At 49.4% G+C, this 19,496-nt stretch overlaps 1 protein-coding gene across 1 annotated transcript in view; it reads left to right on the forward strand.

Moving 5' to 3' along the window:
• The first annotated feature begins 1,827 nt into the window (after positions 1–1,827).
• The window catches only part of EPHA10 (EPH receptor A10), a 46,028-nt gene continuing 28,359 nt past the window's right edge, over positions 1,828–19,496 (forward strand). The window contains exons 1-5 of the mRNA XM_043461856.1: positions 1,828–2,019; positions 4,163–4,227; positions 4,912–5,590; positions 11,716–11,871; positions 12,515–12,865. Coding sequence (XP_043317791.1) covers positions 1,914–2,019; positions 4,163–4,227; positions 4,912–5,590; positions 11,716–11,871; positions 12,515–12,865 — 1,357 coding nt within the window. The 5' untranslated portion in view covers positions 1,828–1,913. The remainder of the gene's footprint in view (positions 2,020–4,162; positions 4,228–4,911; positions 5,591–11,715; positions 11,872–12,514; positions 12,866–19,496) is intronic.

Here is a 19,496-nt window from a genome sequence, read left to right on the forward strand (position 1 = left end):
AAGGGAGGGATGAGGAGTGGTTGAGTGAGGACTCATTTTGAAATGAAAGGAGTCCTGGGTCTCTAAGCAGCTTCTAAAAATACCAGCTCCCAGTGCTGGGGAAAGGGGGAGGGGAAAATCGAGCGTGTGGAGAATAAAGATGGGAAGGAGGTGGGGGTGTGAGAGCCCTTCTTCAGGTAGATCTGATTTCAGAGCCTCCGCCTGTATCCAAGGACCGGCAGGATGCCACACCTCCCTATGCTTCTTCAGCGAGCTTCGGTCTTCTGCGGTCTCCGAGCCTCAGCCTCTCCTGATGACCTTTCTTTGTACGGGCGAAGGAACTCAATTCCTCCCAGCCTCTCTTCCTACCGTTGCTGTCCAGCAAGTATGTCTGTGAGTAAGCTTGTACACATACCACACACATACACACACAAAGTGACACAGGAAAGTGGCTTGTAAATGACCAGTGCTCTGTGATGTCAGAAATTTTCATTCCGTTTGGTGCTCATAGAGGTATGGGCTGTGCAGAGACAGGGTGATTCACTCAGGTATTCTCAGCACAGAACATGGCACCCAGTGAGTGATGGCTGAAGGATGTGGAATACATATATACAAAACGCACAGACATCCAGGCCATGCAGGACTCACATTCATTCTCAAGGCTTCCCTGGCTAATATAGCCTCCAAAGGAGAGGGGTTAGGCCCCCCAAGAAAAGAGGTCTGAAAAGCCACTGGGTGGGTGGAGCTTTCTCTGCTCAGGTTCAGTCCAGACGGTGGCGCTCAGTAGCCGCCTCCCTCATCCTGGAGGGCTCCAGCCCTTCCCACCATCAACGCCTTAAACCCTCAGCCAGCACATAAATGACCTTCACAAGACAGAGGTCGTGCTCCACGTTTCCTTTCGACTCTTTCAACGCTGGGCGAACTCTGCGAAGGTTACTCTCGCTGATGCCCGGGAGTCTGGCCGCTGCTTTCTTCACGAGTCCCTGGGGTGGGCGGAGAGCGTTTATAAAGGGGGAAACTCCAGGCTCTGAGCAGACTGGGGAAAGGGGTGGTCGCGGAGAGGGCTGCCTGTGTCCTGGCTGCAGAAGCAAGAACCCGGGGAACCAGTCGTTCATGCAAAATCTATCAATCGCCCATCCTGGCGTCCACATGGTTCCCCAGCCTCGGAAGAGCTGCTGGTAGCGTGGCACTGTGTCTGCCACTTTACTCTCCTTTCTCATGCGGCTCTCGGGCTCGTGCTTGGCCTCTTCTTCCCCAGTGTGTGTGTGCGTGCGTGCGTGTGTGTGTGTGTGTGTGTGTGAGAGAGAGAGAGATAGAGAGAGAGAGAGATGAGGGCGGGGAGAAAGGGGGCGGGGTGGAGCCACGAGATACCCAAAGCTGCAGATACAGGAAGAAGATAAGGGCTAGGAGATAGAGGAGCTTCCCAGAGCTTGGGGTCGGGACACCAGTCTTCAAAACCTCCTGCAAGTCCTGGGTACTAGGGGTCTTCCAGGTTAGCTCAGAGGTTGTAAGTGTCGCTGCCTCCCCGCGGTTTGCTCCTCCTTAAGCCACGCCCACATTGCCTATTTCTCACCAATGAGAGGCTAAGATTCAGCGCTCTGGGCCACCCACGCCAGGTCATCCCTCTCCCCGTGAACCGAACCGGGTCTCAGCGCTGCCCCACCCCCCATGGTTTGGAGACTGGCGGGACCCCTTCCTTCTCCCCCTCCAATTTGCTGTTCCGCCCCTGGCCTATGAAACTCCACCTCTCCACCTTCTGCTGGCGGGGATTGGTGGACTTCCCGCGGTGGTACATAGGGATTGGTGCCCATGGATGATGGTCACCGGCGAGATCCCGCCCCCCAGCCAGCGCTAGGGTCTGGGGGCACTGCTCAGCGGTGCTGGGGCTGGCGCGGCTTGAGCCGCCGCCGCACTGACAGCTCGGTCTGCGGACCATGGAGACCGGCGCCTGCCCACATCCGCTGCGCCTGTTCATCTGCCTGATGCCGCTGTGTCTCGCCTTGCTTTTGGGGCCGGGGAGGCCCGGGACCGCCGAGGAAGGTGAGATTGGTGGCTGTTTGGGAGGCTTGGATGCCAAAAGATAGGAAGCTGAAGAACTGGGGTGCTTGGGGAAGGAGTCGTACGAAGAGACTGGAGTCTGTATTGGGGTTTGAAGCAAGCGGACAGCGAGAAAGCAAAGAACTGGAGAGAGAGGAAAAGGTGGCTAGACAACGGAGAAGAGAGGAACACTGAGGAGCTCGGGGGTTGGAGACCTGGGAGGCTGGGGAAGAAAGAGACCAGGAACCGTGGGAGCCAGAGGCGACGGTTCAGGGGCCGGTGAGACGGACAGGCCGAGCAATTGGAGGTGGGAGGTGTGGGGGCAGGGAGATGCGGAGGTGAGATTGGAGTATAAGGAGACGGGATGGAGCCGGAACAGTGGGGAGTCTAGGGGACCACTGCGTGGCGAACAGAAGGTAGAGCGCTGGTGGGGCGACGGGGGCGTCTGGTGGCGCGTTTCGGAGAGGGCGTGGGGTCGGGGATTGGGGGACGAGTCTGGGAGCTGTCCGACGTGCTGACCAGGGAGCTGTCCGCAGTGCTGAATTTGGAGTGTAGACTAACCAGCGCGATCGGCGTTGCCGGGTTCGAGGGTGCTCGCTGTACCAGCGACCGCGTCCTGTTTCTGACTCTGAATTTGGGGGAGCTGTACACTCAGTTAAATCCAGAGGCGTAATATCCAGGTGCAGGAGCTGGAGGAGCTGGAATCTGAGGCGTTGGCCTCGGGGTTGTTCTGGGCGCTAGATCTCTGATGCTTTCCAATATGCAATTCCGATGTGTTGTCGGTTACACCGAAATCGGGAAGCTGTCAGTGATCCTGCCCATTGTCGCTGACACCTCTGGGGCCAGCCCCCTTAAAGGGCTCACCTTGGAGCCCCACCCCCTTGCTTAAGCTCCAGATGAGTAATCTCCAAAGATTTGGAGATGGCCTGGGCTTCTGGCTCTGAGCTGCTGCTGTGCTTCTAATCAGTGTTTCTCTGGGACCGATCCTGACAGCAGAATTCAGACTGCAGTTCAGACGCCTCATGGGGGAAGAAAGTGACCACATGCATCTCTGGTTTAGAATGGGTCTTGTCTTTATGTATTAAAGGAATTTTGATAATCTTTCAAAAGCAGTGGAGATGACAGCCCCTGGGAAAGGGGCTGGTTGAGGAGATAAAGATTTTTATTTCTTTTGCTGCTGGCAGGGTCTCTCTACTTCGTTTTCCCCAGAGGCCCTGGGAGTCAAACTAAAAAGTTCAAGTCTCCCCTATCCCTGGTGATCCTAGACCTCAAAAGAACCCATGAGTATGACTGAATTCAGGAATGTGTATAAGAATTCTCAGATATGATCACGTTCTCCCTCTTATTGACACTCACTTATAACTTGGGGGATTTGGGAAGGTGGGGGGGGTCATTGATCCCATTTTAGAGACAGTCCTAGAACACATGTCATGGATTCCATGCCAGCCTGAATAATGACTCTCCAAATATTTCCGTACTCGAATCCCCAGAACCTGTGAATATTGTCGTAAATGGCAATAAACTTTGCAGGTGTGGCTAAGGATCTTGAGATGGAGAGGTTACACTGGATTATATGGGTCACCCAATTACAATCACAATGGTCCTTATAAGAGAGACACAGCAGTCAGAGTTCTTCTGTAGAGAGGGAAACAGAAGTAGAGAAGGAAACAGAGGCTGGAATGATGTGTTTTGAAGATGGAGGAGGGGACCACAAGCCAAGGAATTCAGGTGGCCACTAGAAGCTGAAGGAGGCAAGGAAATGGATTCTCCCCTTTGAACCTCCAGAAGGGACCAGTCTTTCCAACACCCTGACTTTAGACCAGTGAAACTGATTTTCAACTTCTGACCTCCAGAACTGTAATGGAATAAAGTTCTGTTGTTTTAAGCTACTAAATTTGTGGTAATTTGTTACAGCAGTCACAGAAAACTAATACAGGCTCCCTCCCTAATCATTGTGGCTACCTTTCTTTAGACTAGATCTACTCACGCCTTCTCATGGGGACATATGAAGTGGGAAAAACTTGTCTGTATCCTTCACCACATTCTCTGTTTTCTCAGTCAGCAAATTTAAAGCGAACTCACCAAAGGTTCTCACTGCCCCCCCTGCCCCGAACTTTCTGATATTTCTGTTCTTCCCTCTCTCTAGTCATCCTCTTGGATTCCAAAGCTTCCCAAGCTGAGCTGGGCTGGACTGCACTGCCAAGTAATGGGGTAAGTGTAAACATTTCCCTCTCTGTCCCAAGGAGCCCCTGGTGGTCTAGGACTCAACCCCTTTATCTCCCCATGGCTATATCAGATCAAAATGCTCCTGAGATTGTAGTCTCCAGAAGCCCTGGCTTCAGGCCAGAGTGGCCTATTAGAAAATGTTGACTCTTCAGTCAGACTGGAAAAAAAAAAAAAAAAGTGATAAGAGAACTGGGTGTGTCTAGGAACAGACACAGCATTTGGATGGAGCCAATGCTGGATGGTGCCTTGCACCCAGTAGGTCCACTAAGCAATGTTGTTGATTGATGGACTGACAGGACAAGCAAGACTTGGAATCCTAAAAGAGGCTTGGAAACTTGGGGTAATGGGGGGAGATGTGATGGTGTGACAGCAGCTTGGTGTTGTGGAAAGAGCAGGGGGTGGAGAGCCAGGAGACTCCCTACTTCTGCTATAAGAGGACGTGTCTATCCACTCAAGTCACCCCTCTCTGGAGCCTGTTTCCCTGTTAACGGGACCTCAGTCTTCTCCCAGCTCTGCGTCTTATAATTTCAGGGGTGTGTATGGGGAAGGAGGAGAGAAGAGGATGCAGAATGATGGGGAAGGGGGGCTTCAGCCCCAGTCAACGCCAGGGCTGGACCTCTTGGGAGCGCCTTGGCTCTGAGATGCCTATATGTTTGCTCTCTTCCCCAGTGGGAGGAGATCAGCGGCGTGGACGAGCACGACCGTCCCATCCGCACATACCAAGTGTGCCACGTGCTGGAGCCCAACCAGGACAACTGGCTGCAGACCGGCTGGATCAGCCGCGGGCGCGGGCAGCGCATCTTCGTGGAGCTGCAGTTCACACTGCGTGACTGCAGCAGCATCCCCGGAGCCGCGGGCACCTGCAAGGAGACTTTCAATGTCTACTACCTGGAAACCGAGGCCGATTTGGGCCGCGGGCGTACCCGCCCAGGGGGCAGCCGGCCCCGCAAGATCGACACGATCGCGGCAGACGAGAGCTTCACTCAGGGCGACCTGGGTGAGCGCAAGATGAAGCTGAACACGGAGGTGCGCGAGATCGGTCCGCTCAGCCGGCGGGGTTTCCACCTGGCCTTCCAGGACGTGGGCGCATGCGTGGCCCTAGTCTCTGTGCGCGTCTACTACAAGCAGTGCCGCGCCACGGTGCGGGGCCTGGCGGCGTTCCCAGCCACCGCAGCCGAGAGCGCCTTCTCCACGCTGGTGGAGGTGACCGGAACGTGCGTGGCACACTCAGAAGGGGAGCCCGGCAGCCCCCCGCGCATGCACTGCGGCGCCGATGGCGAGTGGCTGGTGCCCGTGGGCCGGTGCAGCTGCAGTGCGGGATTCCAAGAACGCGGTGACATCTGTGAAGGTATCCAGCGCCCTGGGGGTGTGGTGTGGGAGTGTAGCCCGCAGGTGGCAGTTGGGAGAGAGTGTGTCCTAGATGAAAGAGGCAGGAGGGGGAGTGGGGAAGTCACGGGGTATGGAGCCGGGAGTCCTGACTTTTTGTGGTGCTTCCAGTGGGTGCAGCCGGGACCAGTAAGTGAAGTTAATGAGAGATGGATTTGACTCCATACAAGGAGGCATCAGGGACCTGTATTTCAGGCACCATGATAAACACCTCACAGCCTTCTCATTTATTCACAGCAATAAAATCACCTTTATCCCTGTTTTTCAGATAAGGGAACAGAGGCTCAGAGAGATTAACACCTCGCTTGCAGTTAAGAAACAGGGAACTGAGTTTTAAATCCAGATTTGCCCAACTCTCAGGTTCTTTCTACTACACCATGCTGCCTCCCCTGTGCATAGGAAAGAAAGAACTCTACAATAGCCTAACTCTATTAGCTAGAGGCTGCTGAGATTGGTTACATTAGAGGGAGTGAACTCCCTGTCACCAACAATATACAAGTCAGAGGCTGGCAGGAGGATTCTTGAGCTGGAGAGACAGATTGGGAAGTTGCACTAGGTGACTACTAAGATCCCACCCAACTCTCTGAACTAGAGTCACTGTGCCCCCAGGGGAGATCCTTCATATTGAGGGTTCTGTTAGACTCTCTGGTCTGTGGGGGCACCAGGAACGGGTCTCTCCTTCCCTATCTGTAGCTCTGAGGACAGGGTAAGAATGGGGTGTGGACCATGTGCACTTAATGAAGAAAGACCAAGTGAGACTTTTTCTAGGCCAGGTCCTTCTCTGGGTGCCAGGGGAACAGAGATGAATCAGGCATAATCTCAACTCTTGAGAAATTCATAGTCTAGGTGGAAAGACGTAAACATTTAAAAGTCACAACAGGATGATGTATGAGCTAACAGAGAGATTGATACAGTGGTGGGAAGACACTGGGAGAAGTGACTAAACTTGCTCTCATTTCTTTGTTCAGTCATCCATTCAACATGAGTTGAGAACACCTCACCTGCATTTATTGAGGGTGTATGATATGTTTATAAATGAATGTCACCATCTTTTCCCTGGGGCTCTTGTGGTTCAGTAACAGACTTGGAGAGAAAAACTTTCCTGGACTCTTCAGGTAAGGTTGGGATCCACTTCTGGGCCCTCCAAACCTCTATTTCTACATGGTTATTTACCCCATGGTCTGCAGTGACCGCTAGTGTTTCTACCACTTGACTAGGAACTTCTTGAGCTCAGACAATGGGTTGTATTATCTTAGCAGCTCCAGTGTCCATAATGGGACATATAGTAGGTGCTCAATGGAAATGTACTGGGTGAGTGAGAAGTTAGCATAAAGGGTGATACATATCAATAGAAATCTGAGGAATCCTGGAGACAGGAGAACCCAATTCTAAGTGTAGAGAGAAATGCTGATAAGGCCTTTCTTCCAGGCAGCCAAGAGATTTCTGAGGTAAGAGATTGTGTCTGTAGAAGCATGGAGGAGGGAAAGAACAGGGCATGCTTGGGGCTCAGCAAGTCAGCACGGATACAGAAGAGGGCATTTGGGGATGTGAAGGTGATGGGGCTGGAGAAGAGGAGAGGCAATTCATGAAGGGCCTTGAGTGGGGATAAAGAAGGGATAAAGAGCTTAGACTTTATGCTTTAGACCATTAGGGAGAGTTTGAAGCAGAGATCTGACAAATTCAGATTTGTATTTTCAAAAGATCACTCGAGCTGCAATTACAAAGAAAAAGCTGGAGAAGGAAGGATTAGAGGCCAGAAGTTGAGGAAGAAAGATGATTTAATAGTCCAGGAGAAAGAGCACAAGTTCTGAACCAAGGCAGAAGCAGAGCTCACTGAGTGACAAGGATGGATGTAATAACAAGATCTCCACAGCACTTGGTGACCATTGATTTAGAAGAAGGAGTCCTTGTTGACTTATCTGCATCCAGAGGATGGAATGCACAGATGGTAATTCACTGGAGTAGAGAACACAGGGCATGAATGCACAAAAAGATTTGATGGTGTCTATGGTGCACTCAAATAGAGGTAGCTAGAAAGTGGGTCTGGAGCTCAGCAACAGAGAGATAGATGCTACTTGAAGCTATAGGTTTAGTTGGGACAGACCAGGGAGAATGTGTGGGGAAAGAAGCAAGGCGGCCAATGATGAAGTCTCACAGAACAGCAATATACAAAGGGGAGCTATAAAGAAGACTGCAAGGCAGTGATCAGAGGCTGGAGGAGAGGGTGATTTCATGGCAGCCAAGGATGATGGAGGGCTTTCTGGGTGGCTCAGTGGTAAAGAATCTGCCTGCCAAGTGGGAAACCTGGGTTTGTTCCCTGGGTCAGGCTGACCCCCTGGAGAAGGAAATGGCAATCCACTCCAGCATTCTTGCCTGGAAAATCCCATGGACAGAGGAGCCTGGTGGGCTACAGTCCATGGAGTCAAAAAAGATCAGATGTGACTTAGCAGCTAAACAACAACAACAAGAATGATGGAGGTTCCAGGAGAGGATGGCCTGCAGTGTTGGTGAGCCGTAGGGAACACGAGGATTGGTCAATGTCTGCCTAGTGGCCCTGGTGAGAGCAGTTTCAGCTGAGTGATGGAGGTCTTACCAGCTGCAGCAGGTAAGAGGATGAAGGAAATTGAAGAGCTAAAGGCAGGGAATGTAAACACTCTCTGGAGGCTGGGTTTGAAAGGGGAGAAGAGGGCATGATGTCTTGAGGAGGACATTGGGTGGAGAGAGGATTTTTTTTTTTTTTTTTTTTACTGTAGATGAGAGGGAGCCTTGTTTATACAGGAGGTGAGGAGCCAAAGGGTTACCAAGTGTGGGGCGGCAGTCAACCTCCAGGGAAGAAGTATTTTATTACTGATGTGGATCAGAATTGCTGATGCATGCTGCTAACAAAAAGCAGGCCACGTTTTAGTCAGTTTTATTGTTTTTAAATACAGTGCCCTGCTGCCCATACCTTAAATGGACTGCTTTTACGGCTCTACTCCCTGTACTGTTACCGGAAAGAGCTGATAGAGAATTACCAACCCATGGCCTCTCTTCTCCCTGTGGTTTAGGAGGGGGCACCTGTACCAGTGGATAGGGGAATCTTGCTCTGCTTTACTCACCGCTGCAGCTCCAGAGCCTAGAACAGCACCTGGCTCATAGCCATGCTAAAAAATTGTTGAATGAATGGATCAGGGACTGGAGGAGGGGATTTAGATATACATTCTAGGCAATCACAGAGAGAGAGAGAGAGAGAGAGACTCAGGAACCCAATCCCGCTTCTGACTTTGGCTGAGACCAGACAAAGGCCATTTGTAATGGCATCAGCTCTGCCTTAGGGAGCAAGGACGTGGGGAGGATGCCAGGTAAAGCTTCACAGGGGAGGTATTATTTTGAACTAGGACTTGGAGAAACATAGGCGTTTGCCAGGAGAGAAGTTGCATAAGACTTTATGGGACAAGACGCAGAGGTGGAAAAGGAAAAGTTCAGTGTGGTATGGGTGGGGTTGGCATTGGGGAGCTGTTGGAGGGTTTTTTATAAAGGGAAATGAAATGGTCAGGTTTGTATTTAGAAAGGGAAGGCCTTGAAAGTATTTTCTGTAGCTATTATAGAGCCCTCTCTGGAGGCAGACAGACAAGGAGGCATCTGTCTTTAATGACCATGACTCTTGCTCCTCTCCCAGCCACCAGAGGAATTATTGAAAGATGTGGGGTTTCCCTTGGGGGAAAAAGTCAGAGTGTATGACTCGTGTCTTCAAATCTCTGTACTGCCCTGGAGCAGAGGGACTCAAGCAGACATGCTGAGGCTCCACAGGGTACATCAAGTCCCTGCGACAGAGAGGCATGAGGCGGGTTACAAGCAGGGAGGCTGATTTGGGCTCAGCATGAAGGCATGAGTGCTCAGTCGCCAAGTCACTACGTTATGTCCAATTCTTTGTGACGCCAAGGACTGTAGCCCGCCAAGCTTCTCTGTCCATGGAATTTTCCAGGCAAAAATACTGGAGCAGGTTGTCACTTCCTTCTCCAGGGGATCTTCCTGACCCAGGGATCGAACCTGTGTCTTCTGCATTGCAGGTGGATTCTTTACTACTGAACCTGGGAAGCCCCACCACCTGCTTACTGAATGCCAGTGTGAGCCAGGTGGCAACCTAACAGCTGTGACTTGCTATTCCCACTCCCCCACAGCGCCCCCTACAGGGGGGCAGAGGCCCGCACTCAGATCCCAGCTCCGCCTGGTACTGAGGGACTGTGAGAAGTTACTCAATCAATCTCTCTGGACTCCCGCTTTCTTCTCAGAGCTGGGGGAAAGTACCCTAGGGGACTGATGTGAAATTTAAATGGAAGCACTTTCAAACTGCCAGCATTGTTCAGCAGAGGCCGCCTCAGAAGGAGGTGGGGTTCCATTACCAGGTATCTGAGCAAAGACTGTGGCTCCAGCTAGGAAAGCTGCTGCAAGATAGGCCAGAGGGCGTTCAACTAGAGCACCCCTGAAATTCTGACTCTGACCGTGAGGAAGAGAGGGAGGGGGCCGGTACTCAGGAGTCCCTTCCTGAGTCTGCCCCTCAATACAACCTCTTCTAAACAGAGCCTCTCAAAGTAGACATAAGCAATGCTGTCTCTGATTGGACCACCCACCTCTGGGACCCCAGACACACATACACACGGAGAAAGGAGCTTCCCACATTCTTTCTCTCCTGCTGTGCGATCCTGCAAACACATCCCTCTCTTACTTCCCGATGGAGGTGGGCAGGCCATGCCTAGTGTTTGCATTTGTCTGGTTTGTTGAGGCCAGAGAGGCATAGGAAGTAGCAAGGCTAACACTGGAACCCAGGCCTCCGGAGTCCCAGCCTGACTGCTGTTGCCCAGACCAGATGTTCGCGAGCACTGTGCTTTGTCTCAAAGGCAGGAACTCCCAAGACTCCTGAGCTTTGGAGGCCCTGCCCAAAGCTGCCCAAAGCCCAGGGCTCTAGGCAACAGGGACCCATTGCCAGACCTAAGCTTCCAGATAATGAGAACCCTCAGCCCCCTGCCCTCTTCTCCCAGACAGCTGGAAGTTCTTCCAAAGGGCTAGTCTACATCCTTTCTGTTGTACTATGTCTTCTTGGGGCTGGAGAGCCGCCAGCCTTCCACAAAAGAAATCCTGGCAGGGTCAGGGAACCAGGTGAGGACCACCCAAGTTCTGAGAGGAGAGCCAGAAGCCATTGCCTGCCTCCCTCTCTGGCCCAGCTGGTGAGAAATTTTTTAAAGTGGGTGTTGAGCTGTTTCCACTTTAAGCCTGTGCTGGAGGAAGAGTAATTACTAGCATTAGTGTGCAAATGTTGTCTGTACTGGGCTCAGCAGTTTGCATCTTTTATCTCAATCCTCCAACCACCTTTTTGAGGTAGGTATTCTATGCAAGGCTCAGAGAAGTGGACCAACTTGCCCAAGGCCACGCAGCAAATAAGTCATGCAATTCAGCTGCAAACCCAGGTAGATAGAAAAGCCTGTGCTTTTAACCACGGACTTCTAGGGGAGGCGAGGGAAGTGAGAGAAGCCAAGTAACTGAGGAGGTGTCAGAACCAAGGAACTTGCATGGTCCCTCTTCTCACTCCACTTGAGTGGCTGGCTCCACTCTTAAATGGGGACCAAGTGCGTCAGTAGAGGATTTATGATGCATTAACCCTCAAACAGTGGAGGTGGGAGGAAGAGCTCTGACAAGTGTGTGTGTGTTTGTGTGTGACAATGTTTTTACTGGGAGTGTGTGGGTGTCTGTCCTTGAGTAACTGGGGAACAACCCTCAGAGGCCTCTCCCTTCTGTCCTCACATCAAAACTGGAAAAGCCTGTCTCCTTTTCTTCTAGTGGGCCTTAGGGCAGTGTGGTGTGGGCTCTGAACCAGTCGGCTGCAGTTGGAATCCCTCCATTTACTAGCTGTGGGACATCTGGCAAGTTACTTAACCTCTCTGAGCCTTAGTTCCCTCATTTTTTAAAATGAGGATAAAGTGCAGATCTTACAGGTTGTTATGAGCATTCAGTGAATTACTAAAAGCAGCAACGCAGCTCCACCACAACAGGGAAAGTGGAGAAGAGACAGGCTGTGGTGTAGCCCCTTGCTCACGTAGTTCCTCCCCGCAGCCTGTCCCCCAGGGTTTTACAAAGTGTCCCCGAGGCGGCCCTTCTGCTCGCCGTGCCCAGAGCACAGCCGGGCCCTGGAAAACGCGTCTACGTTCTGCGTGTGCCAGGACAGCTACGCACGCTCGCCCACCGACCCGCCCTCGGCGTCCTGCACCCGTGAGTCCGGCTCCTGAATGCCTTACGACGGGCAGGGGGTGGGGGTGGGGGGTCTGTAAAGGCGGAATGGAGGCGTGGTGAGGGCAGGGGTTCCACACTGGGAAGCGCCAGGGCGCACGTGCGGGTCTGCCCCCCAGAAGGCAGAGTGGAGGGAGGGGTGGTGACCGCAGGCTGGGGCCTGAGGATGGAAGAACCAGGACAACAGAGAGAGTCCAGGCGAAGGGATGAGGTTAGGCTTGTTGGGCGGTCACCCTGTGGGCCACCGGCCACCGCTCCCGCCCTCACCTCTCCTAACTCTCCAGTCAGGAGGGGGACTCCCGCCCCCGTACACTCTGTTGGGTCCCCAGATCCGTAACTTCATCCCCTCACTAACGTCCACCCCCACCCCATCACTGACCGCGCCCCACTCCCACATCCCGCCCCTCACCGCCCACGCCCCGCCCCTCACCGGCCCCCGCCCCGCCCCGCCCCGCCCCTTCCCGGCCCCGCCCCTCACTGGCCCAAGCCCCTCCCCTCCCACCTGGCCCCGCCCTTTACTGGTCACACCCCGCCCATTCCCCGCCCCGCCCCGCCCCGCCCCCGCCCCCCTCTGCTACGCGGCCGCCCACCCCCACCCTTGACTGCGCCCACCCGTCTCCCCCAGGGCCGCCGTCAGCCCCGCGGGACCTGCAGTACAGCCTGAGCCGCTCGCCGCTGGCGCTGCGGCTGCGCTGGCTGCCGCCGGCCGACTCGGGCGGCCGCTCGGACGTCACGTACTCGCTGCTGTGCCTGCGCTGCGGCCGCGAGGGCCCGGCGGGCGCGTGCGAGCCATGCGGGCCTCGCGTGGCCTTCGTGCCGCGCCAGGTGGGGCTGCGGGAGCGCGCCGCCACGCTACTGCACCTGCGGCCCGGCGCGCGCTACACCGTGCGCGTGGCCGCGCTCAACGGCGTGTCTGGCCCGGCGGCCGCCGCGGGAGCCACCTACGCGCAGGTCACGGTCTCCACCGGGCCCGGGGGTAAGATCTTGCGCACCCTGCGCGCTCCCCTGTGCCACCCACCGCGAGCATGCCCACAGCCCGCAACCACCCCAGATAAACTGCGATCGCTGGTTTTACACGAAGATCCCCGACCCCGGCGACCCCCACCGAAGTCAGCCCCCTTCCCGAAGGCCACGCGGGAGGGACTGAAGATGCGGATGACTCTGTGCCTCGGGGCCACAGAGGTTATGAGTGTTCAGCGAGCCTGCGGGAGCCAGTGCGCTCTCCTCTTTCCTGACCTGGAGTGAGCCTTTGCCCCACACCCAGCTCTGCAGTTACCGGAAAAAAGAGGTGGAAGATTCTGCAATCTTTTGCCCTCTCTGTCCAAAAATTTCCGTGGGAAGCCAAATCATACCTCCCTATTTCCTTTCTCAGAAGGAGGGACCCTGTGTGTCCCTTGGCCTCTACAAGGATTCTACTGCCTCACCCTCTTTCCTGGCCCTGGAAAAGAGCAAGGAAGCACGAAGGGTCGGAGGGTAGGGGCAGTAGAATTCACAGGCCAACACATAACAGTCCCTTTTGGGAGTCTGGAATTTAGATGAATAAGTGAAGACCTGCACTCCTTTAATATCACATCTTCCTCATTCTTGACTTTTATTAATACAATATTAATATTGATTTGTCTTACTCAGCTGGGGTACAGCTTCAAGTAATCCTCCAAGTATCCTTTGCAAGAAAAGAGTGTATGATTTCTGAGTCCTTTCATGTCTGAAAAGATATGATCCTTTTGTGACTCTGCTTCCTTGTCTAATGGCAGCTGTGTTGCAGAGAAGTCTGAGGCCAGGGTAATTTTATATTATATTATATATATGTTGTTTTGTAGGTAACTTGGGTACAAATGTGTACACACATGGATGTTTTTATAATTCTTTAGCCTACTGGTGAAAATAAAATCTAACCAATATTAATTTCTTTTCATTGAGTTTGGCTATAACATCATAAAACTTTCAATCTGCGTACCTCTTTTTATTTCTGAAAGTTTTTTTCAGTTATTACTTTGACTAGAACCTCTGATAACTCCAGTCTCTCTAAGAATCTCTCTAAGCCTTGAGTTGTACGTCCATTTTTCTGATTCTCAAATCTTGTCACTTCCTTTGTCATTTTCAGCTCTCAGTCCATTTCCTCTGCCTTTTAGGAGAGGGTTCCCAACTTGTCTGGTTTTCTGGAAGAACAGTTTTTTTGTTTTTTTTTTAATTATCCCTACCTAACATTTGCTATTGCATTTACATTTAACAATTTTTTTCTGTCTTCTTTTTTTTTTTTTTTTGCTGCCCTGACTCTTTATTGCTGTGTGTGGGCTTTCTCTAATTGCAGAGAGCAGGGGCTACTCTTCCCTGTGGTGGCTTCTCTTGCTGAGGCAGGCAGGGCTTTAGGGCCTCGAGCTTCAGTAGTTGTGGTGCAAGAGCTTAGTTGCCCCATGGCAAGTGGGATCTTCCCAGACCAGGAGTCACACCTGTGTCCCCTGTATTGGCATGGGCCTTCAGGAAAGTCCTGCATTTACATTTAAAAAATTCAGTATAGAAAATGAAAGAAAGCACCCAGAATCCTGTTATCCAGAGATAAACACAACTACTAATATCTTGGAGTATATCCTTCCACAATTTTTTCTGTATTTATATACATACTTAGAATTATCTACTATAAATCCCCCACTGCATAATATATGTAACACAAATTTTTATCTAGTATTTCCTGATAACAATCATATTATGATATAGATGGATTTAAAAATCGTGTTAAGGAAATAATCTTCTGCTCCCATTTTATTAATAAAAACACTAAGCTTCCACTGATTGAGGGCTGCTCTGTGTTGGGTACCATGCAATATGATTTTCTACATTAATTCATTTAAATTGAATTATAATCATCTTTCAGATGATAAAACTGAAGTCTGAGAGGCCAAGTGAATTATCTGAAGTCAGCCAGAACACAGGTCTGTCTATTACCAAAGCCCTGCTTTTAGCTCTTTGGCCATATAATGCTTTTGCTTTAAAAAAGTCAGCAATGGATGTTAATTTTACAAAATGCTTCTTAAGCATCTTTCAAGATGACCACATGTATTTTCTCCTTTGAACTTTTGATATGATGAATTCTACTAATGGATTTTACAAAGTGATTTTCTGCATTCCTAGATTATACCCTGCTGCAGATGAGTGTCTTATTCTTTTAATATTTGCTGAATTAATTTGCTTATATTTTAATATTTCCCATCTACATTTATAAAAGAGATTAGTTTTTGTGTTCTTTGTCGAGTTTTAGCATTTTGGTAATGCTGGCTTTGAAAAAGGCATCAGGGATAATCTTTTCTTTTTCTCTACTCTGGAATAGTTTAAATAGCATAGTTATCATTCTTTGGAGACAGGCAGAACTGCCTGGGAAACCACTTTTTTAGTGAAAGTTTGCTGATGGCCCAGTCTTTTCTGTAACTTCCTTTTGAATCAGTTTTGTTAATCTGTACTTCCACAGAACATCTTTTGATGATCTTTTTCTAACTTATTAGCCCAGAAATGCTGATTTAAAAACTTTCTGTAGTATCTAGAGTTTACTTTCTCTTTCTTTGTATTGTGCCCTGTGATTTCTTTTTAAAAAATTATTCTTGGAAGGAATTTATTTTATTGGTTATGACAGATAACCAGCTCTTGAACTCATCAATTTCACTGCTCTTTACTTTTGTCAATTATTTTATGATTTTATCTTTCTTAACACCATCCTCCTGCTTTCCTGAGGTCTTTTTCTAGGTAAGTTCAGTGTTTAATTGTTATATTATAGTTTTAATATTTTAAGTCTAAGAAATTTCCTCTGAGAATAGCTTTGGTCACATCTAGTATGTTTTTATACATAGCACATTATTCATATTGTCATTTTCTTTCTAGATATAATTCACATACCATAAAATTTCACATACCTTTTAAAGTGTGCGATTTAGTCATTTTTTCCTATACAACTATCACAGACTCTAATTCCAGAACATTTTCATCACCCCCAAAAGAAACCCCATTAACAGTCACTCCCGATTCCTCCCACTCACTTTAGCCCCTAATAACCACTAATCCACTTTCTGTTTCTATGGATTTTCCTATTCTGATCATTTTATATACATGGAATTACACAATGTCTAGACGTTTGTGTCTGGCTTTTTTTTCACTTAGCATAATGTTTTCAAGGCTTGTCCATGTTGTAGCATGTATCAGTATTGCATTCCTTTTTTATGGGTAATATTCCATTGTGTGGATATACCACAAGTTTGTTTATTCATTCATCACTTTATGGGATTTGGACTGTTTCTGCTTTTTGGCTATTAGAGTAATGCTGCTATGAACATTCACGTACAAGTTTTGTGGAAACATAAGTTTTCAGTTCTCTTGGGTATAAACTTAGGAGTGGAATTGCTAGGTCATATGGTGTCATAGATTGAATTATCTCCCCCAAATTCATATATTGAAGCCTTAACCCCCAGTGTGACTATATTTGGAGACAGGGCCTTTAAGGAAATAACTAATGGTAATGAGCCCACCTTTGGCCTCCTGATGGGAAGAGCTGACTCTTTGGAAAAGACCCTCATGCTGGAAAAGACTGAAGGCAAAAGGAGAAGTGGGCAACAGAGGATGAAATGGTTGGATGGAATCACTGACTCAATGGACATGAGTTTGAGCAAACTCAGGGAGATGGTGAAGGACAGGGAAGCCTGATGTGCTGCAGTTCATGGGGTTGCAAAAAGTTGGACATGGCTTAGCAACTCCGGCTGCAACAGACTGCGCAGAAGCATGGCTGTGAGGAGCTACCCCTCGCCCAAGGTCAGGGGCTGTGACTGAGACGAGCTACCCCACGCCTGAGGTCAGGGGCGGCGGCCGAGAGGAGCAACCCCACGTCCAAGGAGCGGCGGCTGCGCGGGCGCAGGAGGGCCTAGAGGAGCTACTCCACGTTCAAGGTCAGGAGGGGCGGCCGTGAAGAGATACCCCACGTCCAAGGTAAGAGAAACCCAAGTAAGACGGTGGTGTTGCGAGAGGGCATCAGAGGGCAGACACCCTGAAACCACAATCACAGGAAACTAGCCAATCTGATCACAGGACCACAGTCTTGTCTAACTCAATGAAACTAAGCCATGCCGTGTGGGGCCACCCAAGACGGCCGGGTCATGGTGGAGAGGTCTGACAGAATGTGGTCCACTGGAGAAGGAAATGGCAAACCACTTCAGTATTCTTGCCTTGAGAACCCCATGAACAGTATGAAAAGGCAAAATGATAGAATACTGAAAGAGGAACTCCCCAGGTCGGTAGGTGCCCAATATGCTACTGGAGATCAGGTGGAGAAATAACTCCAGAAAGAATGAAGGGACGGAGCCAAAGCAAAAACAACACTCAGTTGTGGATGTGACTGGTGATAGAAGCAAGGTCTGATGCTGTAAAGAGCAATATTGCATAGGAACCTGGAATGTTAGGTCCATGAATCAAGGCAAATTGGAAGTGGTCAAACAGGAGATGGCAAGAGTGAACGTCAACATTCTAGGAATCAGCAAACTAAAATGGACTGGAATGGGTGAATTTAACTCAGAATGACCATTATATCTACTACTGTGGCAGGAATCCCCTAGGAGAAATGGATTAGCCATCATGGTCAACAAAAGAGTCCAAAGTGCAGTACTTGGATGCAATCTCAAAAATGACAGAATGATCTTTGTTCGTTTCCAAGGCAAACCATTCAATATCATGGTAATCCAAGCCTATGCCCCAATCAGTAACGCTGAAGAAGCTGAAGTTGAATGGTTCTGTGAAGACCTAAAAGACCTTTTAGAACTAACACCCAAAAAAGATGTCCTTTTCATTATAGGGGACTGGAATGCAAAAGTACGAAGTCAAGAAACACCTGGAGTAACAGGCAAATTTGGCCTTGAAGTACAGAATGAAGCAGGGCAAAGGCTAATAGAGTTTTGCCAAGAGAACGCATTGGTCATAGCAAACACGCTCTTCCAACAACACAAGAGAAGACTCTACACATGGACATCACCAGATGGTCAACACCGAAATCAGATTGATTATATTCTTTGTAGCCAAAGATGGAGAAGCTCTATACAGTCAGCAAAAACAAGACGGGGAGCTGACTGTGGCTCAGATCATGAACTCCTTATTGCCAAATTCAGACTTAAATTGAAGAAAGTAGGGAAAACCACTAGACCATTCAGGTATGACCTAAATCAAATCCCTTATGACTATACAGCAGAAGTGAGAAATAGATTTAAGGGACTAGATCTGATAGAGTGCCTGATGAACTATGGATGGAGGTTCGTGACATTGTACAGGAGACAGGCATCAGGACCATCCTCATGGAAAAGAAATGCAAAAAGGCAAAATGGTTGTCTGAGGAGGCCTTACAAATAGCTGTGAAGAGAAGAGAAGAGAAAAGGAAAGATATTCCCATTTGAATGCAGAGTTCCAAAGAAGAGCAAGGAGAGATAAGAAAGCCTTCCTCAGCGATCAGTGCAAAGAAATAGAGGAAAACAACAGAATGGGAAAGACTAGAGATCTCTTCAAGAAAATTAGAGATACCAAGGGAACATTTCATGCAAAGATGGGTTCAATAAAGGACAGAAATGGTATGGACCTAACAGAAGCAGAAGATATTAAGAAGAGGTGGCAAGAATACACAGAGGAACTGTACAAAAAAGATCTTCATGACCCAGATAATCGCAATGGTGTGATCACTCACCTAGAGCCAGACATCCTGGAATGTGAAGTCAGGCGGGCCTTGGAAAGCATCACTACGAACAAAGCTAGTGGAAGTGATGGAATTCCAGTTGAGCTATTTCAAATGCTGAAGGATGATACTGTGAAAGTGCTGCACTCAATATGCCAGCAAATTTGGAAAACTCAGCAGTGGCCACAGGACTGGAAAAGGTCAGTTTTCATTCCAATCCCAAAGAATGCTCTAAACTACCACACAATTGCACTCATCTCACATGCTAGTCAAGTAATGCTCAAAATTCTCCAAGCCAGGCTTCAGCAATATGTGAACCGTGAACTTCCAGATGTTCAAGCTGGTTTTAGAAAAGGCAGAGGAAAAAGAGATCAAATTGCCAACATCTGCTGGATCATCAAAAAAGCAAGAGAGTTCCAGAAAAACATCTATTTCTGCTTTATTGACTATGCCAGAGCCTTTGACTGTGTGGATCACAATAAACTGTGGAAAATTCTGAAAGAGATGGGCATACCAGACCACCTGACCTGCCTCTTGAGAAACCTATATGCAGGTCAGGAAGCAACAGTTAGAACTGGACATGGTACAACAGACTGGTTCCAAATAGGAAAAGGAGTACATCAAGGCTGTATATTGTCACCCTGCTTATTTAACTTATATGCAGAGTACATTATGAGAAACGCTGGGCTGGAAGAAGCACAAGCTGGAGTCAAGATTGCCGGGAGAAATATCAATAACCTCAGATATTCAGATGACACCACTCTTATGGCAGAAAGTGAGAGGAACTAAAAAGCATCTTGATGAAAGTGAAAGAGGAGAGTGAAAAAGTTGGCTTAAAGCTCAACAGTAAGAAAACTAAGATCATGGTCCCATCACTTCATGGGAAATAGATGGGGAAACAGTGGAAACAATGTCAGAC

This window comes from Cervus canadensis, chromosome 2 (genome assembly GCF_019320065.1).
Source record: "Cervus canadensis isolate Bull #8, Minnesota chromosome 2, ASM1932006v1, whole genome shotgun sequence".
In the NCBI taxonomy this organism is placed as follows: domain Eukaryota; kingdom Metazoa; phylum Chordata; class Mammalia; order Artiodactyla; family Cervidae; genus Cervus; species Cervus canadensis.